The sequence below is a fragment of the Podarcis filfolensis genome (genome assembly GCF_964270895.1).
Source record: "Podarcis filfolensis genome assembly, chromosome: 17".
Taxonomy (NCBI): Eukaryota; Metazoa; Chordata; class Lepidosauria; order Squamata; family Lacertidae; genus Podarcis; species Podarcis filfolensis.
The window spans coordinates 38,422,243-38,447,402 of NC_139621.1; the positions used below are offsets into that span (position 1 = coordinate 38,422,243).

The 25,160-nt window shown below is 47.5% G+C and overlaps 1 protein-coding gene across 1 annotated transcript in view; it reads left to right on the top strand.

The window, feature by feature from the left end:
* Positions 1–7,655: 7,655 nt before the first annotated feature.
* CLSTN3 (calsyntenin 3) overlaps positions 7,656–25,160 on the top strand; it is a 37,245-nt gene continuing 19,740 nt past the window's right edge. Inside the window, exons 1-5 of the mRNA XM_083593032.1 lie at positions 7,656–7,928; positions 15,524–15,646; positions 19,195–19,390; positions 21,438–21,646; positions 24,669–24,818. Of these exons, the coding sequence (XP_083449158.1) occupies positions 7,856–7,928; positions 15,524–15,646; positions 19,195–19,390; positions 21,438–21,646; positions 24,669–24,818 (751 nt within the window). The 5' untranslated portion in view covers positions 7,656–7,855. The remainder of the gene's footprint in view (positions 7,929–15,523; positions 15,647–19,194; positions 19,391–21,437; positions 21,647–24,668; positions 24,819–25,160) is intronic.

The window sequence follows — 25,160 nt, forward strand, 5'->3', positions numbered from 1 at the left end:
TGCTGGAATGAAGTTATGTGGTTTTAGCAGTAATGTTACAAAGGAGTAAGTAAAAATGGATTGTTAACAGGTGAGAATGTAAAGTTACAATATATTAAGATAAATTATTAAGATAAAAACAAGGATGGAAAGGATTTGCTGAATTAACTAATTGAACTAGAACACAAAAAAGGAGGTGTGAGGAGGTCAAGGAAACAAGCAAATGAAAGATAAGATATGGAAAGATTGACTTGTTTTTAATTGTTTTTATTTTTCTGTATTTTGTATTTTCTGTTTTCTTTTTCTTTATTTTTGTAATTTCTTGAAATTTCAATATTATTATTTTTTTAATGAATTCGTGTAGGATTTGTTCCATAGTCTTATCTTCTCCCAAAGATATGCCGCAAGGCAGTGGAGGTATAGGATCAGCGTGTTCCTTCTCCTAGGTGGGCTACCTTCCCTGGTTGACGAGCCCCATCTGCCCCTCACTTCCCTCTGCAGCGCATGCAGAAACCACCTTCTTGACTCTTGGACCCACTATTGGTCTCATCTGCTCAATCCACCAGAGCCTGTCTTTGCATGCAGGGGAAGTCCCTAACTCACCAGCTACCCTCACCTGGTTTAGCCAGCTGGTGGAAGCCATTCCTGGGGTGTAGCTGCTGTTGCATGCTGACAGCTTCTAGGAGCCACAGGTGAGAGCTGAGTGCAAGGTGGGAACCAAAGGTGGACAAACTGCCCCAGAAGGAGCACAACATGTCTACCACCAGAGATATACTGCCCCTCCCCTAACACCCCTAAACCACTAAACTAAACCACTGAGCCTCTTGGGTTTGCTGACTGGAAGGTTGGCGATTCGAATCCCTGCAATGGGGTGAGCTCCCGTTGCTCTGTCCCAGCTCCTGCCAACCTAGCAGTTCAAAAACACGCCAGTGCAAGTAAATAGGTACCGCTGCGGCGGGAAGGTAAACGGTGTCTCTGTGTGCTCTTGCTCTCGTCACAGTCCTCCGTGTGCCAGTAGCGGTTTAGTCATGCTGGCCACATGATCTGGAAAACTCTCTGTGGACAAACTGGCCTGTAAGCGAGATGAGCGCTGCAACCCCATCGTTGCCTTTGACTGGACTTAACCATCCAGTGGTCCTTTACCTTCAGCTTTACATTCTCCACTAGTCCAGTAATCCCTATTATTCATGCTTTTTTGCAGTGGCGTAGCGTGGGTTGTCAGCACCCGGGGCAAGGCAAGTAATTTGCGCCCCCTAACCCGTGGATTTGCGCCCCCTAACCCGTGGATTTGCCCTAACCCCAGATGTTGCGCCCGGTGCGGCCGGCCCCCCCTGCACCCCCCACGCTATGCCACTGCTTTTTTGTAAACTGCTTTGAGGGTTTCCCCCTCTACAATCAAACAGCATATAACTTTTAGGAAATAAGCAATAAAGTAAATAAATAAAGCAGGCCAGTGCTGTTATGATGTCCATATGGCAGATGGGAGGCTGAAAGACAGCAGCTTGCTTAGCCTCCTGAGTTTGCAGCTGGAGGAGGGTTGGCCATTCCACTTTACCAGCTCATATATGTATACAGAGCATGGATTGCCTTTGTACCTTCTTCCTTCTGCCTCCTATGCCATGGAGAGCCAGTGTGGTGTAGTGGTTAAGAGCGGTAGTCTCGTAATCTGGGGAACCGGGTTCGCGTCTCCGCTCCTCCACATGCAGCTGCTGGGTGACCTTGGGCCAGTCACACTTCTCTGAAGTCTCTCAGCCCCACTCACCTCACAGAGTGTTTGTTGTGGGGGAGGAAGGGAAAAGGAGATTGTTAGCTGTTTTGAGACTCCTTAGAGTAGTGATAAAGCAGGATATCAAATCCAAACTCTTCTCTTCTTCTCCCACCCAGCCCCCATTTGTCAGTCTGGCATGTTCTTCAGGCTCATTCACACATGCAAATTCAGTTGACTTGATGGCTGTAAGTGAGAATGAGTCACTGCAGAACACCACCATTTTCAATATTGTGCAATGACTTGGGCCTCATCTTGTACTTCCATTCATTCTCTGTTATCCATAGGACATTCAGATCATGGCCTGGGCATAGCCAGGATTTTGTTCGGGGGGGGGCAGGACTTTGTTAGGGGAGGCAGAACCGACGTGATTGGTCAGTTAGTTAAATATTTCTATAGTTTTACTTGATGGGAGGGGGGATGGCTGCCCCCTGGCTACGCCCATGTTCCTCAGTCTGGATTTTTATCATGCCTCTGAAAAGGAGAGGCTATGAGAGAATCTGGATAGTGAGAGGGGAAAGTGTGGGAAGACAGTGACTTGGAGGAGACTGTCACATGGGCAGTGGCGAATTAATGGAGAGGCAGGAGGCTCAGTATCCACATTAAATGTCAGTGAACTCTAGCTCACTCACTGTCATTCAAGTTATCATACATTGCAGATGTGTGCGCTGCTGTTCATCAGTGGTGAACTTTGGGCTCTCAAATTTCTGCAGCATCCCGCGCAATGCTAAAATTTGGGGACGCGGGTGGCGCTGTGGGTTAAACCACAGAGCCTAGGACTTGCTGATCAGAAGGTCGGCGGTTCGAATCCCCGCAACAGGGTGAGCTCCCGTTGCTCGGTCCCTGCTGCTGCCAACCTAGCAGTTCGAAAGCACATCAAAGTGCAAGTAGACAAATAGGTACCGCTCCAGTGGGAAGGTAAACGGCATTTTCGTGCACTGCTCTGGTTCGCCAGAAGCGGCTTAGTCATGCTGGCCACATGACCCGGAAGCTGTACGCCGGCTCCATCAGCCAATAAAGCGAGATGAGCGCCGCAACCCCAGAGTCGTCCACGACTGGACCTAATGGTCAGGGGTTCCTTTACCTTTTACTACCTTTCACACTCCGTTCTACATCATTGTTGCAGTGCCCCCTACAGTGCTGGCTGTCCAATGCGGCTGAACCAGTCATGCTACCATAAAACTGCCTCTACCTTGGGACCATGCAATATCTATGCGCTGATTCACACACACTTCCATCACTTTGTGATGGCAGATATCATAGGTGACTATCATGGTCCCTTCCAACTCTACAATTACATCCCACCTGATGACGTGGGTGGCACAGTGGTCTAAACAACTGAGCCTCTTGGGCTTGCCAGTCAGAAGGTTGGCGGTTCAAATCCCTGCAACAGAGTGAGCTCCCGTTGCTCTGCCCCAGCTCCTACCAACCTAGCAGTTCGAAAGCATGCCACTGCAAGTAGATGAATAGGTACCACTGCGGTGGGAAGGTAAATGGCATTTCTGTTCGCTCTGGCTTCTGTCATGGTGTCCCGTTGTGCCAGAAGTGGTTTAGTCATGCTGACCACATGACCCGGAAAGCTGTCTGTGGACAAACGCTGGCTGCCTTAGCCTGCAAGCGAGATGAGCACCACAACCCCATAGTTGCCTTTGACTAGATTTAACTGTCCAGGGGTCCTTTACCTTTACCTTTTTACCTGATATCGCACCAGTGGCAGACCTACATTTTGGGGGGCTCTGAAGCTTGAACTGTTATGGGGGGTGCTTTGCAACCAGCAACGAGTTCTGGGAAACCACTGTTATCTTCTTCAATGGGGTTGCTCCATGACAGATCACCACAATTATTACACTGGTCAACAACAAATTTGTTGTCTGCGTTTTTTCAGTTGATTTAGGACGAATCTGATGCGCTGAATCCAAAAATCACATTGGTTTTGCTCAATCAGGTCAAGTTTTTGAGGTATGGCCACATGTCATTTTTTTTACGTTTTTGTTCACATGTACGCTTGTGTGGAGCATTTTAGAAGAAGTTGGGGGGGTGTAAAATGCCATGTCGAATAATTGTTTCGATTGGAAATGATTATTTTAATGACAAGAAGTATTCAGGTCCGATAGTTCTGGGTGATTATGTCGAAAAGGGATCAGTTTGAAGTCATAAAATCTAGAAATCTTCCATAAATTGGTGCGGCAAAGCATAAAGTTGGGGGATCAAAACTAAGTTAATGGGGCAGCCACCCCACGAAGTATCCTGATCTTCAATCAGCACGTCGTCCTGTAGCTCATCGTGATGAAATTCCAGTGCCTATCTTCGGAGAACTTCCTGACATTAGTGATGAAGATGCCTCCAGTGTTGAAGGACATGAAGAAGAAGAAGTGGTTCTTGAAGATGATGCTCCACATCCATTTCCCAAAAGGAGTTCAGTGATTTAGTTCGCGACCTCAGCTTGCCAAAGGACTCTGCTGAACTGTTGGCATCCAGATTGAAGGTAAAAAACCTCCTCTCTGACAGTGCTCGCATCAGCTTCTTCCGCAACAGGCATCAAGAGTACCTCCGTTTTTTCTCGGAAGGGAAGGACTTGGTGTACTGTGCAGATATTGCGCAGCTTCTGCTCAAGCTTGGAGTGCCACAGTACGAACCCAAAGATTGGAGACTGTTCATTGACAGCAGCAAGCGATCACTGAAATGTGTTCTGCTACACAACGGCAACCAGTTTGCCTCTATACCCCTGGCTCACTCGAGTACACTGAAGGAGAACTATGAAGCGGTGAAGTATGTGCTGGAGAAAATTGGTTATGATCAGCATAAGTGGTTTATTTGTGTTGACCTGAAGATGGTGAACTTTTTGTTGGGACAACAGTCTGGCTTCACCAAGTACCCATGTTTTCTGTGCATGTGGGATAGTAGGGACCGTGCTCAGCATCACACAAAGAAGGACTGGCCTGTGCGGGAGGAATTGGTGCCTTGCAAAGAAAGGAACGTCATCAACGACCCTCTGGTGGACAGAGACAGAATACTCTTCCCACCACTGCACATCAAGCTCGGCTTAATCAAGCAGTTCACCAAGGCTCTGGACAAGGATGGTGACTGCTTCACTTACTTGTGCCAGGCTTTTCCAGGATTGACCATGGAGAAGTTGAAAGCTGGCATCTTTGACAGTCCTCAGATCTGTCAGCTCATCAGAGATCCAGAGTTCGGAAACTCAATGAATGAAGTGGAACTGGAAGCGTGGAAGGCATTTGTTCTGGTAGTGAAGAACTTTCTTGGCAACAATAAGGCCAGAAACTACACAGAACTTGTCAACAACATGCTGACTGCTTTCAGAAACCTGGGCTGCAACATGAGCGTCAAGATGCACTACCTATTTTCACATCTGGACCGGTTTCCTGAGAACCTGGGTTCAATGAGTGATGAGCAGGGGGAGAGATTCCATCAGGACATGAAAGAGATGGAGACCAGGTATCAGGGTCGCTGGGACGCAGTCATGATGGCTGACTACTGTTGGACTCTGAAGAGAGACCTCCCTGCCGCTGAGCATTCCTGGAGTTCCAAGAAACGGAAGTTCAAGCCCTGAAGTTTGAAAAATGGTGAAGCAACATGCAATTTACGTGTACTTACCTTTATCAATGCCCACCATTCAGTTTACAGGAAACCTGACCTGATGGAGAGAAATGGATGCCATTTCCTGATTCAGCAGTGCAAAAATACCCAAAATCAGTTGTAGAAATCTAGACAACAGTCAAAAAGTAAAAAATTGTTGCCCAGTGCTGTTGTTGTTGTTGTTGTTAACAACTACATCTCATATTTTTGAGATTGCTGTACAGTGGTACCTCGGGTTAAGTACTTAATTCGTTCCGGAGGTCTGTACTTAACCTGAAACTGTTCTTAACCTGAAGCACCACTTTAGCTAATGGGGCCTCTCGCTGCCGCCGTGCCACCAGAGCACAATTTCTGTTCTCATCCTGAAACAAAGTTCTTAACCTGGGTTAGCGGAGTCTGTAACCTGAAGCGTATGTAACCTGAAGCGTATGTAACCTGAGGTACCACTGTACTGGATTATCTCACTTATCAAAGTTATTGGTGTGAACAAAAATTTGCTATGCTTTATAGTTTTCGAGTCGTGTGACTTATATTGGGTCTACTAGACCCAACATTTTAAACCAGTGTGGACTAAAGTGGGCACCCCTCTGAGATTAGGGTCCCTGAAGCTTGAGCTTCATTAGTTTCACAGTAGATCAGACCCTTTGTGTCACACAAATCCAAAAAAGGTTTCTCTAGTGGAGGCAGCTCATATTGTCACCCTAGAGAAATCAAATGCTGTGTGTTGGGCCGGTGAAAGACTGCACCACATGTGAACCAGCCCTGTGTTCTATACAGCACATAGCACATTTGCCAGCACTGAATGAATATGGTGTGGCCAATTTGCCTCTCAGGATGCCAAGATGCTCTGCCCCTACCCTAAATAAGTTTGGCAGAAGCACAAGCAACCGTGTGAACCTCATCATGGGAAGACCAGGTGTTCTCCAGCCCAGGAAGTATCCTCCTTCTAATAGTGCCTTGCCTCTGGCATACAGCTACATGACTAACATCCTCCATCAGTGGTTCTCAAACTTTTCCTTCTGGGCCACACTTTCGGAATAAAAATTTGCTCACGCCATACTAAATGCTTTTTTTAATAAGAAACACATTGGAAAACAAAAAAGAAACAACTTCTAGCAGTGCTTGATTTATAACCTAGAACACAACTACTTTATAATATGATCATGGGACATCCAGAAAGTATAAAGTATAAAGCAATGCAGCTACATAAGGACTCGAGTCATCCCCAAAATATAGTTATGAACAAGGCTCTTCCATATGTACTTTGAGTATGTATACAAACTCCATGAGAGGTGGGAGATTGCTTTTGCTGGGTAATCTCATTTATATGAGGTCTGACTTGAGACAAACTCTCATCTCCTCGTCGACACCAAGAAGTCTTTCCCTTTTCTGATGTTTCATGTTTGTCAGAGAATCTTGCAGAAGAATAGCTAATACTCTTGAAGAGAGGTGTGGATGCTGTTTCTGGTTGTATTTCCAAGAAAAATTATTTGGATACTATTCTATGTTGTTGTTTAGTCGTTTAGTCGTGTCCGACTCTTCGTGACCCCCTGGACCAGAGCACGCCAGGCCCTCCTGTCTTCCACTGCCTCCCGCAGTTTGGTCAAACTCATGCTGGTAGCTTCCAGAACACTGTCCCACCATCTCGTCCTCTGTCGTCCCCTTCTCCTTGTGCCCTCCATCTTTCCCAACATCAGGGTCTTTTTCAGGGAGTCTTCTCTTCTCATGAGGTGGCCAAAGTCTTGGAGCCTCAGCTTCAGGATCTGTCCTTCCAGTGAGCACTCAGGGCTGATTTCCTTCAGAATGGATAGGTTTGATCTTCTTGCAGTCCATGGGACTCTCAAGGGTCTCCTCCAGCACCATAATTCAAAAGCATCAATTCTTCGGCGATCAGCCTTCTTTATGGTCCAGCTCTCACTTCCATACATCACTGCTGGGAAAACCATGGACCTTTGTTGGCAAGTACAAATTTAATAAATAACGCAAGCTATTTATAGGCCGCTTTCTCTCTCCGCAGCTCAGTGCCGATTATGGAGCGGAGAAACCGGGGAGGATGAGCTAGGACGCCCCAACTCCACCAAAGTCCCCTCTAAAGTTCCCAGCCCAGCAGCCTCGACAGCCCGCGGCGCGCGCGCAGGAACAAGCCTCCCTGATTCCCCAGGGAGAAAAAACCCCGGGACCCCTCCCCCTTCGCCCCCCGCCCAACCTTGGTCCCCTCCCTCTCCTGCAGCACCTGGCTCCGGAGCCCCTCGCATTGGCTGCTAGCGCCCATCAATCAGCGTCGGGCGCTGCTGACATCATGCTGCAGTACAGGGGCTGGGCTGGCTGGGCTGGGCTGGGCAGTGAAGGCAGCGCCAAGCAGCGAGCCGGAGCTGTCCTCGGTCTCCAGCCTACGAAGCGAGCGCCTCCTGGACAGCCGGCGCCTGGAGGTGGGGTGGGAGCAGGCGCGAGGCGACCGCGAAGCCCCCTCTGCCAGCGGCCGGAGCGCGCGTCCCGCTGGGGTGGTCGTCCAAGATGGGCAGGGGGCAGCCCCTCGCCGCGCTCCCCCTGGTCCTGCTCGTCCTCGCCTGCGCCCTCGGCAACAAAGGTGAGCGCGCGAGAGAGGGCGTGGGAGAGGAGAAGCTCCTCGACGGCGGGCCAGCAAGTGCCAGGGCTCCCCAAGGAGGAGGAAGAGGGCAGGCAGGCGGGTAGGTGGGTGGGTTGCGCCCTCCGCCCGCGCCTCCCCGATCCTAGCCAGCCATCTGGTCCGACCGGGCGCGCAGCTGTTACGCTGGCTCCACTTCCATCCGTCCATCCCTGGGGCTGCCGGGTGTGTGTGTGTGTGTGTGCAGAGACGGAGCTGGGCACCAACTACAGAGGTTCCCCTCGCCGCCCTCTCGGGGCCCAGCTATCGCCCCTTCGCCGCTGCTGGCGCTCCGTCTTCCCACCTGCTCGCTCCCCCTGCAGCTTCAAGTCCTTTCCTGCTGCCCCCACTTGTGCGCCTCTCCTGTTTATCTGCCACCCACCCACCTCCCTCCTTCCCTTGCCTATCCATTGGCACACGCCCAGCCCATGTTTTCCAGCCCGTATCGATTCAAAACGCGATGGGGCTTCTTCTTCAGCTGCCCCCTCTTCTGTGGCTGTTTGCCCATCGCCCCGATGGATGCGCCTCTTCTGCTTCTCTGTTCAGCACCCAAGCCAGCCTCCCCATCTCTCCCCGGGTTGCCTCTTCACAGCCTTAGGTCCTAGTTTGTTCGCCTGTCTGTCGGATTAATTATGGAGAAATCTATAATCTATTTGAGGAGGGTGGGGAGAGAGAGCGGGGGGGGGGAGCTGCAGAGCTGAACGGGGAGCTGCAGAACACGGTGCAACAGCTTCAGCATTCGAGGCACGGACCCTGGAAACACGCAGACACGCATCTGTGTGTGTGAGAAAGAGGGAGAGAGGTTGCAAGAGCTGTGGTCGTGGGCACCAGCAACACGGGAAAAAGTCTCCTTGGGGGGTAGAAAGGTGTGCGAAACTCAGGAAAGGGGAAAAGGCAGAACCTAAACATTTGCGGGTGGGATGAAGGAGGTTCTTTGCCATCGCCTGCAGCAGAAGGAAGGATGGAGAGTGCGAAGGAGACTTGATTTCTGTTTCCACCGCTCTCCTGCCTCAAACCTTGTGTGTGTGTGTGTGAAAGAGGAAGGTGGGGGGAGCTCTGCAGCAGCATTGGGATTCAGCATGCCTGTTGGTTTTGCAGATCAAGTGGAATAGATATTCTTGCTCTCCCTGATACCCGATTCTGAGCACACGGTGCAGCCACTGGTGCCTGGCTTGGCCTCTTCATTGGAATTTCTCAGGGAGGTTCAGAATCCGCCCAAGTCCCCAGTTGGAAAAGGAAAAGGGGGGAAAAGCCTCTTCTGAAGAAATCATCAAGGGCTCTTCAAGTGGCAGACAGGAAAAGTAAAGGATTTATTCCTCTGCTACCTTGCTTGTTACCCCAGCAACAGGGGTATCTTGCACAGCAGCAAATTCCTGTTTTCCATTGGTGGGGTGGCGGCAAGGGGCAATATATAGGGACTCAGAATAGGGTGTGAGATTGGAATGTGTGTGTTGCGTTATAGGGTATGCAGGATTGTGGCAAGTCACACAAGCAAGAAATAGCAGCATACCATCAAGAAAGGGGAAATAGTAGATGTTCTGCTGGGTTTTTAAGTATGACAACCTTGAAATCAATTTGGTGAGATGAATATCCTACCTTGCAGACCCCCTGTGACTTCCTTCCCCATTCTCCAAACCCCCAGCCCCCCTCCCCCCGGTATTCCTTCCCAGGTTTTGCACATCTATTCTTCCTCAGAGTTGCAGGCTGCTGTTCCACTGGGGGACGACAACAACACCCACCAAAGCTCCATAGTCCCCAAAGGCAGCTTTCCTAGGCATTTTTTCCAATAGTGCCTTCTAGTATTGAATGCTAGACATGCACAAGAATATAAGTACAGAAGAACTGTCTTGCTGGATCAAGACCATCCAAGTCCAGCAATGGCGAACAGGATGCCTCTAGAGTCTATTTATTTTCCATTGTTGGGAGTAGAGCCTAGTCAGCAGCTCCCAAACAGAGCATAGTGATAGCCAATCTCTCTCTCTCTCTCTCTCCCTCCCTCCCTCTCTCTCCCTCTCTTTCTTTCTCTCTCTCTCTCTCTCTCCCTCTCTTTCTTTCTCTCTCTCTCTCTCCCTCCCTCTCGTGTGTTTTGCCCTCAGCATCTGGTACTCAAAGGCACACTCAAAGCTACCATCACCAGTGATGTGATAGACCTAACCTTATCCTGCTGAATTTGTCCAATGCCATATGCAGCAGCTCCTAGGGGCAGTCCCCTCCACGGTGGTTGTTTTTTGAGGAGGCCAGGGCCCCTCAGTGTTCAGAGGGCGTCCTTGTGATGTCGTGCACACGCAACATCAGGACATGGTGTCTGGCCCCCTCAATCAACTTGAGAAGATGGCACCTCTGTCCCAGGCTGTTCAAAAGCTGTCAAACAGGGCTGTCCCAATACACTCTGCTGCCTGAGGCAAAGGACTATATGGCTCTCCCCTCCTTTGGTTCCATGTAACAAAACTGGACAGGCAACTGAATCTTGCTCCGACACTGGTGATGCGGCAGCAGCTTCTGTCATACCTGACGGCAGCAGGCTGGTTTACTAGGTTTCTGGCGCACAGAGATCTGTCGTCCCAACACTTTGCTGGCATCCACCACCCCCAGCATCTGCTGCCTGAGGCAGCAGCCTCCCTCTACCTTATGGTAGGGCCGATCCTGTTATCAAAGCTAATGGCTGTCACCACACCACATCTTGTAATGAATTCTGCAAGGAAGGGTGTTCTTGTCTTGAACACACGGCAAAACATGTTCACTGGAGCTCTCCAGTTCAGGTGTTATTATGACAGAGTGGATTTTCTTCTATCTATTTTTCTCTCCACTCTGCTCAGCACCCCTGGAATTGGCATGGACCCATAGACTGGTTTTCACTTGCAGGCAGTGCCCCATGGGAGACCCTCAGGAGATACGGAGCCATCAGTGGACTTGCATCTGGGCCACACTCAGGTCCTGGCTCCATTTGCATGGACTGCTTGCTCCACATGGCAGCTGTGTACATGTCTGCACCCCTTTTTGTGACTCTGGTGGTGCATTTTTGAGTGCTGTGGTCATTGCACAAATGGTAGCAGCTGTAGATACAGCACCTGGCTTGGAGGTCACACAGATAGTTCTCTAACGTAAGGATGGCCTTGATGCCTGGCACGTGGACTGGCCTAAGATGTTTTGTTGGAAAATCCAAATGGCATTCTCTTTCTTTCTTTGAATAAATTTTATTAGGATTTACAAAGAAAAATGCAAAACTTAGTATCAAATATATATATTTTTGTCCAAAACGAAAATATTGATCTAAATAAAATAGAAATACAGGAGAAGAGAGAGAGAAAGAAAAGCAGGAAAAACAGAAAGAGAGAGGAGGAGGAGGAGGAGGAGGAGGAAGAAGAAGAAGAAGAAGAAGAAGAAGAAGAAGAAGAAGAAGAAGAAGAAATAGACGAGATTAAAATAAAGAGAGAGAAATAAAGCTCTGCTAATTAACACCGACTCCACTCTGCCAGGAAGATCACCTTCATAAGTTTCATGCTTTAGTGCGGCAACAACTCTTCATTTCAGGGAGGTTTAAGCAGATGAACTTATCACTGGATTGTGTCCAGTGAGTCAGGTGTATCAGCCTCCCACTCTGGAAAAGAGGCAAAATTCTTTTTTCTGAATCAATGTCTCAAAATGGCATCCTTCGGAGGCACCCTTGTGGAAATCCTCAGCAAGCATAAATGGGCTTCGGGTTGACCCGTGACCTTTCGCTGCCTGAGGCGAAGGACAAGACGATGCCCCTCCCATGTCCAAGTACAGAACCCAAGTGGCAGAGCAGCTGAATCTGATTTCAACACTGGCAAGAGAACTGTATTTTCCCACCACACCTTGGGGGCAGTTGGCTAGCTTAGAGATGTGCTGGCCCTCCAGCATCTGCAGCCTGAGGCGGTTGCCGCATTTTGTCTAATGGCAGGGCTGGCCCTGAATAAAAACCCAGAGTATTAGGATCACCACTAATGCCAGTTTCACACCATAAGGCTATGGGGTTGTTCACTGCAAGAACTGGGGAAATTCTGAGGTGGGGAAATTCCCTAAAGGTAGATGCTTTTGAGACGTTGGGCTTGTCCATACTGGAAACATAATGTGGACCCCTTCCGTGTGATGTTCCGGACATTTCCACCTTTAAATGCAGGTTTTTCCAACTGGGATTGAAAACCCCCACATTTAAATAGGAAAAGGTCTGGACAACACTGGGATGAGGAGGACATCTTGTAGATGCCCCTACATCAGTGGAGAGACAGGCTGATGCAAATCCACATTTTGCTCCAGCGTGAGTATCTGAATATTCTGAATATCTTCCCAAGGGCTTTAGCGTTGCTCAGTTGTGAATGGACAGAGCCCTGTTGCCTCCGTGAGGGATGAGCTGGGTGAGCTGGGGGTCGCAACTAGGCCATTGTGATCTAATCCCAGAGACCCAATTTTATCAGGGATTGGTTGGTGGGGAGGGAGCGTGTTAATTTATAGCAATTCTCCCTTTCTTTGCATTCTCTCTTCACCCCCACCTTCCTCTTGTTTTCCCTGCCCTGGAGGTTGTGTGATAAAGATTAATTTGCTATTTCTGGGCCTGTGACATTTTTCAGAGCCTCCTGCCGGCTGCTGCCTCAATGTTGAGTCTGGACCGGATCCAGCCAACGGGATTAGCGCTTTGGGCAACAAGGAGGGGCCAAGGGGAATATGGCACATGCCAGGGCAGAGCAAGGGATATTGGGACGGGGTGGGTGATGCATGGAGAAAGCTGAGCTGAGGCTATTTCAAGGGAGCGTCTTAAGGCCTCAGACGTGAATGATGAAAACCTGCTTTTCTCCCTGGGGGGTCTTAGGCAGAACCCTTTAGTCCTTATTTCCAATCAAAACAAGCTAAGGGCGACTGCGTTTGCTCTCACACACCCTTCCCTCAATGTTGCTCTGGCTTTCCCTTCTATCCTGTCGTCTGCTGTTGAAACACAGGAGTTGTAAACTCCTTGCGGGTGGGGATCTGACGGTCTGCTTATGAAATTATTGGTTGCATGTGAAATGTATGGATGGCACGGCCTAGAATGACGGTGATGGTTTGCGCCTGCTAGAGAGTTGTCGAAGGTTCTATTTTTAAGCTTCTTATTGTGTCAAAGCAAACAGATGGGTTTCGGGGTTTTTTTTATAGATAGCTTTCCGTCGTTCCGCAATCATTTTCTCTGAATTCAGGGCTAAAATTCCCCAGCTTCCACATCCTCAACCCCATCAAATAAATGTCAAACCATGAGATTTACGAGATTTCAGGATACTTTATTATTATTATTATTATGTTACATCGTGAGATGCTTCGAGTAAGGATCTATCTGGGCAGAATGCTGTTGGTATTGTTGGTTTGTGTGCGTATGTAGAAATAAAAGGATTAAACAAACGAAAAACATTGTCTAGCTGCTGAGAAAGGTTGAGGAGCTGCCCGGTCAAATATTGACAAATCATGATCAACTATCTCTAAAGCTTTTGACATTATGACAACAATATAGAAGCAACCAGTAGGTTTGATACTGACATTAAGAATCACTTTAACAAAAATTCCAAAAACGGACCCCTGCTTTTGTAAAATGATGTTGTTAATGTAAAAAAACAAATGCTGCAAATTATTTATTTTTATTCCATATTTTATTTTGCCCTTTGTGCAAGGAGCTCAGGGCAACATGCATAACTCTCACCCAAGGTTTATTCTCACAACAGCCCTGTTAAGTAGGTCAGGCTGAGAATTGGTGATTGGCTCAGCTTCATCCGAGGGAGCTTCAAGGCCACTCAGCCCCTTCGGCAGTGGCATCTATCAATCCATATCTATCTATCTATATCTATCATCTATCTATCTATCTATCTATCTATCTATCTATCTATCTATCTATTTATCACATTTATCTCCCTCCTTTTTCCTCTAAGGCAGCGGTTCTCAACCGGTGGGTCCCCAGATGTTGTTGGACTACAACTCCCATCATCCCTGAGCCCTGGCCTTGCTAGCTAGGGGTGATGGGAGTTGTAGTTCGACAACATCTGGGGACCCAAGGAGCTCAGAGTGGTGCACACAGTTCTCCCCACAACAACCCTGTGAGGTACGTTAGGCTGAGAGGCAGTGACCGGCCCAAGGTCACCCAATGATCTTCATGGCTGAGTGGGGATTTGAACCCTGGACTCGCAGGTCCTAGTTCGGCACTCTGGCCATTGATGAAATGTGTCCCTGCTTGGAGACACCCGCAGGCGTGGCAGGCAGCCATTGGAAGAAGCTGTGCTACGCCTCTCAGTTTGCCTCTGACTGCTGCAGGGCGAGGGAACCTTGCTAACACATAGAATCATAGATTTGTAGAGTTGGAAGTGACCCTGAGGAACATCAAGTCCAACCCCGCACAATGCAGGAATATGCAGCCATCCACTCGGATTGAGGACCAAACCTGCAACCTTGGCATTACCAGCATCATGCTCCAACCATCTGAGCTATCTGCGCACTTGGCGCTATGATAAACTAAAAACAGCAAGGATCCAGACAGTGGCATTCTTGGAAATATTTAACAATATTTGATCAGCCCACTGCTGAACGTGCCGACCTTAATCCCGAGTCCCTAAATCCAATTAAAGCTAGTTATATCTTCATTTGCAATTAATTTGCATCCCGTTGCTTTCAACGGAATGCTCATCCCAATCCCATCCTTGTTTTCTCAGAAGTAAGTCAAACTGTTTCAGTGGAACGTAGTAAGTTTAATATAGATGGGACTGCACTCATAGCCATTAATAACCTAAGCTGATTTTTGTATTTATTTTTGGGGGGGGGGGAGGTATTGGGTTCCCCTCAAGTATTTTCTCTATTTTTGTGAAAAGTAGAACTGTATCCTGAGGAAAAGGTATAAGGACTTTGAAAATCTTTATTGAAAAACATCCTGCATTAAGGTAGAAGTGTCCAGGAGACAAATTGCTCGAGATAGCTTCTCTGCCATTTGGTCTCATCTTATTTTATATACAAAAGCTGTGGCTCTGGAACGTAGGGTACTACAGGACTATGTCACTGTCTGGATTTACTACAGTCCAAGGCTATTTTTTTATCTTCCTTTTCGAAATAAAAATTTGCAGTTGTTCTGATTTAGATCATGGAGCCCTTTGTAATTATAGAGCACACATCCTGGTACGTTTTATTATTAACTCAGTAAATCATATATCCAGTGCTTTTTTTCTGCAGGGACGCAGGCATATGCATACCCCTAAACATCCATTTACTGTATTTATTTTCCCCAATTTCCTGAGTCAAAATGAGAGTACCCCTCCTAAACATTTTTTTTTAAACACAGCTTATAGCTGTATCCTATACTTGGCAATTGTGGCAACTTGACCTTTTTTTAAAGGAAAAAAACACCCTCCTTTATTTCTTGTTCTTATTAAAATTCAATAAAAAAATTGTTGGGAAAATATAATTAAAAGAAAGGTACAAGGAGGATGCAGGGCTGCTGGCAAGGTGTGTGGAAAAACATGAACGTGAACTCGTGCATATACCTGAATGGTTTTATTCCTGCTTACCACCCTTTTTACACTCCCGAATTTCCCCAGCCAACAAGCACAAGCCATGGATCGAGGCTGAATATCAGGGCATCGTCATGGAGAATGACAACACAGTCCTGCTGAACCCCCCGCTCTTTGCTCTGGACAAAGATGCTCCGTTGCGCTACGCAGGTATGTGGCTGAGAGGAAGACGTGTGGGAGGAAGGTACAAAAGGAGAACCACGGCATTCTTAGATAATGTTTCTGTGCAGCCTTAGCTGCAGTGAGAGACTTTGTAGTGGTAGCGCTGAGCACACTGCATGAAGGCATCATAACTTGTAAGTCGCTAGCAGATGTTTGCTTTGAATTTATTTAATTCGATCCACACTGTTTAAATTACAATTGTAGTATTTATTTATTTTTAAGTGGATGTCAGTTATCCAAGTGTTTTTGTATTCACTGGCTGGATGGTGGAGGCAGATTTATGAGAAATTTTCATTATATTTGTATAGAGCCAAACTGGATGTGACTTTAAGACGAAGAGTCACCCTTGCCTGGTTTCTTGCTTGTTAACTTAATAGCAGCTGCTGGAGGGCCAGCTCTAGACTGGTATTGCATCTTGGGGAGAGAGGAGATTTAACCCTTTGTCCCCACTTAATAGCCTCATCTGGATTCCACTTCCTTTCCCCGCTCTGGTGGCTCTTAGTTAGTTTACCCAAAGCTTACATGCATGCAAGAGCCAGTCATGTGTTTAACACAATGTCTATCTTGACCCTAAAAGATCCAGACTGAGGGCTGGATCCAGACTATGCTCCTCGTGCAGCAATTTATGCTCTCTCGATGCTTTCAAAGAGCTCGTCTTTTGCGTGCGGAAGGAGTGCCAGAAAGGTAGCAGGAGAACCTTGCATATGGAGCAGCAAGTAGGGTGGTGAAAGGCAAACGAGGACAGGGACTTTGCACCTTTCATACTTTTATAGGAGAGGGAATTTTTATTCCTGCTTCTGTACTACTGTGAAAAGGACAAGACTTGTTTAGCGTACGGCCACCCATGTTTGCCAGACCTCAGATCAAAATCCAAGGTTTCAGGAGTTTAGCTTCATCTGCAAAATCTCTTGCAGAATGACCGACTGACTGCCGGCTTTACTGCCTCCATGGGCAGGCATCGCTCCTGAAATCTTAAGGTCCACATTCGCACCATGCATTTAAACCAGGCATAGGCAAACTCGGCCCTCCAGATGCTTTGAGACTGCAATTTCCATAATCCCTGACCACTGGTCCTGTTAGCTAGGGATGATGGGAGTTGTAGTCCCAAAACATCTGGAGGGCCGAGTTTGCCTATGCCTGATTTAAACTGATAGGATACCACTTTGAACAGTCGTGACTTCCCCCAAAGAGTGCTGAGAGCTCTTGGTGAGAATTGACAGCATGACCATACAGTCTTCAGCAGGCTTCCTCAACCTCGGCCCTCCAGGTGTTTTTTTGGCCTACAACTCCCATGATCCCTAGCTAGCAGGACCAGTGGTCAGGGATGATGGGAATTGTAGTCTCAAAACATCTGGAGGGCCGAGGTTGAGGAAGCTTGGTCTTCAGGGTTGCTGTGAAGAGGGATTGGTTACTAAACCACTCTGAGAATTGTAGCTCAGGGGTTGGGGGAATAAGGGTCTCCCAACATAGAATTGCAGCGTTGGAAGGGACCACAAGGTTGTTCAACCATTGCTACGGTGTCCTTTCTTCTAGCAGATCAAGTTAACCAGGTGACAGCAAAAACTGCAAAAGTTTCATCAGGGGCAATTAGAATAAGATCTATTGTTTGATTATTGCTGTAAACCTCCAGAATGTATTTTTTGTATAGTTGAAGTTTTTACCTCTATCTTCAGTTACACTGTTTTTTATTTTATTGCTACGGCTAGTGGCTGAGGCAAATAAAGATTCTTCTGATGATGTCTAGGCCCCTGCAATGCAGGAATCTTTTGCCCAATGTTGGGCTGAAACCCACAGCCCTGAGATTCAGAATCTCCTGCTCTACCAGCTGAACAGTCCCTGAGAGTTAAATGGTATATAAATTGTTTAGATAAAACAATAATAAAATCAAAATTAAATTACACACATGGATAAGCATTGCACATAATAGGTTTTCCGGCTATTACCAGCAAGAGCTTCTGTCCTTAGAGGAGCGGCTTCCCACGGGTCAGGCTGAGGAGGATCTGCAGTCCCAGCTGAAGCTAGACTGCAGGACCTGGGAGGAATTAGACAGGGTGTGCAGTTGAAGCCCAAAGCCAGAATCTCAGATGGTGCGCTGTGGAAGCCAGAGACAAAAGTTTGATTAGCCAGCAGAACCTCAGTCAGATAAGCAGTCACCTAGGCGTAGCTGTCAACTTTTCCCTTTTCTTGCGAGAAATCCTATTCGGAATAAGGAAATTTCCCTTAAGAAAAGGGAAATGTTGACAGCTATGCACCTTGGGTGTTGGGTTGACAGTGATCTGGATCCCACTGAGGGCTGAAACAGACTTCCAGGGAGAGGGAGGGAGTGTGTTTCAGGTCCTATCTCCCCAGGAGAGATATCTTCTCAGTTAAAGGATCTGCACTTAGTTCCTGAGGAATGCCCTCTGGTAGGGCTGTGATCCTGCTGCCTTTGGAACGGATAAAGGCAGGATCTGCAGAAATGGGGGAGTTTCTGAGGAAGGATAAGTGGGGTCACAAATTTCAGTGCTACGCCAAAATTTGGCACACCTGCCCAGTGTGACGGTGCTCCCCTAAATCCACCTCTGCAGGGATTGTCAGGGCTGGGCAAAGAAACCTCTCTGGCAGTGGCAAATGGAGGGCATCCAGTGCCTTGGGGCTTCTTTCGCTTTCTCATATGTGGAGGTCTCTGGTAGAGGGACTGTGTCCTGTGATGATCCTGGCAGAGGGTCATAACCACAGTCCAGGAAGAGTATGGGCAGATGGCAACCCAGTCTGGGTAAGGAGCAGTGCCAGAATTATGGGGATGTGGGTGGTTTCCCCTCACAGGACACCAAGCGGAGGGGGTGCAAAATGATGGTGGTGATCGTAATAATACCTACATTTATATGAGCAAACCGTACTAAACAGAATTACTGTGAAAATAAGAAAAATTTAGGGGGCGCCAAATTTTGTCCTCGCTCAAGGCATCGTATTGCCAAAGTCCGCCCCTGTAGATACATGGCTTTCCAGTCTAGCCTACCAACGAATGAAACACCAACAGAAATATTTTCTCAGTGGTGTTGGGAAAAATGATGGCAATTGACTCCATACAAGCGGATTGCTAGATGCAGCAGCTGCCCCATGGATGCCGTTTCAGGCTGGCCTGTTTGGCAGCCATTTTGTGTGAGGTGGGTCTTTGTGGCAGAAATCTGGAATGTGTTGAGTGACAGGTCTGGCCTAAGATGTTGTGATTGTCTGAGGCAGGAAATCCCGAGTGGTATTCTCCTAGCTCCACTGAGGGGAACCCCACAAAAAGCACTTCCCTTCATTTCGGTGGGTCTTGAATAGTAGAACTTCCTTTCAGATTCAGATCTCATAGTTGTCCACTTGGCTGACCTTAATGGCATCCAGAACTTTCTGCTGTGGCAACTGCCTCATGCCCTTGTAGGGAGCATGTGCGGCGCAATGGAATGGTGGATGGTCGGCCAACAGGAAAACGGAAATATTTGCCTCTGAGATAAGCTCTTTCTTCACATTCCCCTTTTTCGTATTTCTGCTTCATACTTCTGGCAAACCAGGTGAGATCTGTGGATTCCGGATCCATGGGGCAGGGGTGCCTTTTGAAGCTGTGATCCTGGACAAAGCAACAGGCGAAGGATTGATCCGGGCCAAAGAGCCGGTGGACTGCGAAGCTCACAAGGAACACACCTTCACCATCCAGGCTTATGACTGTGGAGAAGGACCTGATGGTGCCAACACCAAGAAGTCCCACAAGTAAGACTGAATATTTGTTTTCCTTTTCATCTGGCGAGATTTTTAGGGAGCTATCGCATGGGATAGTGTCCTTAACTGAGCCCCTTCCCCACTGAAATACTGTTCATTGTTGGAAATGTGAAATAATCTATGTCAGATGGCTGTGGAATGTTTGAAAGTATATAATAGAGGCAATGTTTCTTTTTAATAAATCTGTCATTACTTTGGTGGTCCTTCTGCTGTCAGTACAGCGGTACCTTGGTACTCGACCAAATCGGCTCCCGAATGCCGCAAACCCAGAAGTGAGTGTTCCAGTTTGTGAACGTTTTTCGGAAGCCGAACGTTCTCCGTGGCTTCCGATTGAGTGCAGGAAGCTCCTGCAGCCAATCGGAAGCTGTGCCTTGGTTTTTGAACAGTTTTGGGAGTTAAACGGACTCCCGGAATGGATTAAGTTCAAGAACCAAGGTACCACTGTACATTTCATAAATACGGACACTGTAGGACACACCACACAAGCTCTTGCAGGTTTCTTTGGGATTTTAACCACTGCCACTTTTTCTTGCCTTCTGACTGGCAGCTACTGCCTGAGAGACCTCTACTGAAAGGGGCAGTTTTAGAACTCCCTCTCTTCCCCATACTTTTATTTTTGTGGTCCCTAGGAAGTCTCATATTCTCATTCTGAAGTGTAGTTTGTACTTCTGGGGACCCTCCTTGTCAGCAGCACCGAACTGACCCAGGATTTAAATTTGAGCCACATATTACCACTAAAGCTGAGCTGTTACCGCTACCCCGGAAGGTCCAATTAGCTGGTGAAGGCAGTCCAGCAGCCACTTGAAGTGAGGGAAGGGTGTTTATTTTTTTCAGACAAAGACAGAAAAAGAAAAACAGCCATCCATTTCATGCCTACAGATAAAACATCCCTTCTGTTGAAAATTCTTAGAATTGGACAACTTTTTGAAGCAGGAATTTTTGGGGTGGCAGTATTAACGTTAAAGATGAGGGGGGGCCCCAAAAAAAGTCTTGCCATCACCTCAGAGTCAGGTTGCATTCTTGAAACAGAACGTCCTGTGGGGAAAAGGCTAATGGTCTTAATTCAGTATAATTTCCTGTGGGGCATTCTGTCCCTGCATCACGGCTAGATTGTTGAGGGTAGCCAAGCTATTACTTTGAAGCAGCGGCAACACTTTTCTAAGAAAACTTTTCATCTTTAAAGGTTAGACTACCAACTTGAACAGACGCAGGTGGCGCTGAGGGTTAAACCACAGAGCCTAGGACTTGCCGATCAGAAGGTCGGCGGTTCGAATCCCCACGACGGGGTGAGCTCCCGTTGCTCGGTCCCTGCTCCTGCCCACCTAGCAGTTCGAAAGCATGTCAAAGTGCAAGTAGATAAATAGGTACCGCTCTGGCGGGAAGGTAAATGGCGTTTCCGTGCGCTGGTCTGGTTCGCCAGAAGTGGCTTAGTCATGCTGGCCACATGACCCGGAAGCTGTACACCGGCTCCCTCGGCCAATAAAGTGAGATGAGCGCCGCAACCCCAGAGTCGGCCACGACTGGACCTAATGGTCAGGGGTCCCTTTACCTTTACCTTTTACCAATTTGAACGTTCATAGATTTTCCCTCATCCCAAAAGATTAATCCGCATAGAGGGAGTTCACCTCTGCGAAAACATACAGCAGCAACTATTGCAACTCAGTCCTGGAAACAGCCATCACTGAGGTGTATTGCCCAAAAAGAATGCCCCTGAGCAGTGCTTTTTTCCCCAGGAGGACGCAGGGGTACACATACCCCTAAACATCTTTGTACTTTTGTCCATTTACTGTATTTATTTTTCCCGATTTGCACTATAAAATGGTGATTTTCTGGAGTCAAAATGAGAGTACCCCTAAACATTTTTTTTAGAAGAAGAGCACTGCCCCTGAGCATATGAAGAGTACGTTCACCTCACATTGAGTAACTACAGCCAGGTCTTCCATTTCTGAATGGAGGGGTTCAGCCTAAGACAGGCAGCTTTAAGGCCCATCATTTCTCTTCTTTATAAAACAGCCCCTGACCTTTCTTCTTTGTTCAGGGCCACGGTTCACGTGCGGGTGAATGATGTCAACGAGTTCGCTCCCGTCTTTGTGGAGAACCTTTACCGTGTGGCGGTGACAGAAGGGAAGCTCTATGATCGCATCCTGCGTGTGGAAGCCATTGATGGCGACTGCTCCCCTCAGTACAGCCAGATCTGCTACTATGAGATCCTGACTCCCAATGTCCCCTTCCTGATTGACAACGATGGTGAGAACCTCAACAGGCCTCTGGCTGCTGAATTGCACCGGAAACTGTGGAGCAATGCTGGTGCAGACTTGCAAATTGTACCACTGATAATTGTTTTGTGGGCAAACTAGATGATACTTGGGAAACATGTAAAATGTTCCTCTGGGTGTGTCTGGATGATTTTAATTTTTATATTTTTTTACTGAAAAGCAGCTGCGAAAGACTGCCAGTTTCAGGGGAGGAATGGCAAGGAGTATATACCGTATTTTTCGCTCTAGAGGATGCACCGGACCATAGGAGGGGGAGAACAGGAAAAAAAAATTTTTTTTCTTGTTCTCCTCTAAAGCAAGGTGCGTTCTGTGCGTTCAAGGTGCGTTCACCCGAAGCCTCCGGAGCCCAGCAGGAGTTCCCGCTGGGCTCCAGAGGCTTTGGGTTCCTTTTGACCTGCTCTTTGGGGCTGGTGGGGGGAAGCGCTGCTTTCCCCCACCGCCAGCCTTAAAGACCAGGTCAGGGAGCAGCGCAAAGGCGGCGCACCGCCTTCCCGCTGCCCCCCGAGCTTGTGGAGCTGGCGGTGGGGGGAAACGCTGCTTCCCCCCACCTTCATACAGCCTTCATAGCCTCCACAGGGCGTAGCCTCCACAGGTGAAGGCACCCCGCTGCCCCGCAGAGGCTTTGCGTAGCTAACCCCAAGCTAGAACAGCGAGACGGAGCGCTCCACAGCACTCTGTCTCCCTGTTCCGGCTTTGGGCTTAGCCGCGCAGCCTGCATTCGCTCTGTAGGGCATGCACACATTTCCCCTTAATTTTTGGAGGGGGAAAAGTGCGTCCTATAGAGCGAAAAATACGGTATTTCTCTCCACAAACTGGAAAACAACCTAGAGGTGGCAGTTCTGAGAGGGAAAATGGCATGGACGATGAAGGTTAAACAGCCCTGCCTCTGTTGCAGTTCTCACTTCTGAACACAACCTTTGATGCCGCTTTGCAGTTTAAAACAAATGGAGGTGGCAGTTCAATATCTCCAGTGTATTGTCAAGTTTGGAACTTGCTTTTTAGCGAGATGGCAAACATAACTTTGTATCACTCTGCTTTGAACAGCTATGGTTTGCCCCCAAATATCCTGGGAACCAGTTTGTAAAGTTTGTGAGTTTTTAAGAGACCCCCCCCCCCATTTCCCTCACAGAACAATTTACAGAGTGGTTTAACAACCAGTCCCTCTTCCCAGTGAATTCTGGGAATTTTAGCTCCATGAGTGACATAGGGGTCCTCTTACATTTTTACAAACTAGAGTTCCCAGGATTCTTTGGGGGAAGCCAGACCTGTTTAAAGCGGTATGATACTGGTCTAAACGTATAGTGCGGATAGGGCTTAGGCACGTATGAATGCATCCACACATACTTCAAGGTCAACAAATACTATATTACAGGAACCAGATTGCCATGTTGTGCGTGTGAATGTTAGTAGAGATTGCACCTAGCAAGCTTAGCTCTTGCCACTTGTTCAGAATGCACTTAAAGGCAAGTCACATCTGTGAGGATTGACGCTGATTCTCGTACTTTTACAGATCTTTCCACACATTTTATAGCAGCAAGCCACTGGGTGACACATACGCTATGGCGTTTCGCCTGTTTGTAGATTTCTTTTTTTTTTTCTTCAAAATTTTTATTGATTTTTACAATATTAACGACAAACAAAAACGCAAAACAACAAACATAACAAACATAAATCATAACCTTATTGAAAATAACAGTTATTAACTTTGTAAAGCGACTTCCTCATTTCCCCTTAGCTGAATTTCATTGCAAATCCTTGTAAGGGTTTTCCAAAACCCAATTTTTATACACTTTAAATTGAACATTTGTTTGTAGATTTCTAACTGGCATCACACCTGTTTGTCCCATGCACACTTCACAACATTAGTGTGCACCTAAAAATGTAATATGCAGAGGGCCATGTCAGAGTTTTTGCAGTAGTAGTAACCCTATGTGTCCTGTCATTTCCAACCGTTTTCAGGGCGGTGTTTTCTGCTTCGGGCTATATAGGAGGAAGGATGCGATATCTTCCTTGGAGGTTTTTAAGCAGAGGTTGGAGGGCCACCTGTCATGGATGCTTTAGTTGAGATTCCTGCATTGCACGGGGGTGGACTAGATGGCCCTCGGTATCCCTTCCAACTCTACAATTCTATGATTCTATAAATTGAATAAATAATCATAGTACTCTGGTGTTTCCTGCAATAAACACACATAGAGTGAAGGGCAGGTTTGTGGCGCTATCTGGAAAACTCCCCATAGCATCTAGGGATACACACAAGCCCTTTACAGTGGTACCTCGGGTTACATACGCTTCAGGTTACAGATGCTTCAGGTTACAGACTCCACTAACCCAGAAATAGTACCTCAGATTAAGAACTTTGCTTCAGGATGAGAACAGAAATCACATGGCAGCAACAGGAGGCCCCATTAGCTAAAGTGGTGCTTCAGGTTAAGAACAGTTTCAGGTTAAGAACGGACCTCCGGAACAAATTAAGTACAGTGGTACCTCGGATTACATACTTCAGCTTCAGGTTACATGCACTTCAGGTTACAGACTCCGCTAACCCAGAAATAGTACCTTGGGTTAAGAACTTTACCTCAGGATGAGAACAGAAATCTCACAACAGTGGCAGCGGAAGGCCCCATTAGCTCAAATGGTACCTCAGGCTAAGATCAGTTTCAGGTTAAGAACGGATCTCCAGAACGAATTAAGTTCTTAACTCGAGGTACCACTGTATAATTTACAAGCTTTGTATGGAAATCACCAGTGTAACACTCATGAATGCGGACGCATAAAGTGGGAAGTAGCTTGGAGGATGGAAACAGCTGGATCATGTTACCGGGTGATTATTGAAATCATTATGAGTGCCCAGGATGTGTAGATTATGCCATAGCTGTGGATGAGAGGCTGTGCTTGCTGCAGCCTAGCAATGGCAACAAAGGGATGTTTGGACCTTGTGTGTGTTTCTGTTGTTCTTTGCTTCTCTAACTTCAAGGCCGTTCTATTTCCGGCAGGGAACATTGAGAACACTGAGAAACTGCAGTACAGTGGAGAGCGACTCTATAAGTTCACAGTGACAGCCTATGACTGTGGCAAGAAACGCGCTTCTGATGATGCAGAGGTCGAGATCCAGGTGAAGCCCACCTGTAAACCCAGCTGGCAAGGTATGGAGCCTTTATTTCCATGGTGCATATTTCTCCTCCTTCCTCCTGGTGACTCCACCAAGGGCAGCGTTCTAAACTCCCATTGTTCTAGGTGCGTTTTGCAATGGGGAATTTCATTAATGCGAGCAGTTTCTGAGACATGGGAGCACTGCTAAGATTTCAGATTAAGACTGCCACTCCTGGAATGAAAGGAGGATCTTTTTCCAGCCACTCTCTGAGGACTGGAGAAGGGATCCACATAAGAATATTGGGGTGTGGGGGGAAGCAGGCGAAGTATGGTTTTGTTTTTTGCAGTCTTCAGATGAGGACTAGACCATGTGAAAAATGAACAAAATATTTTAG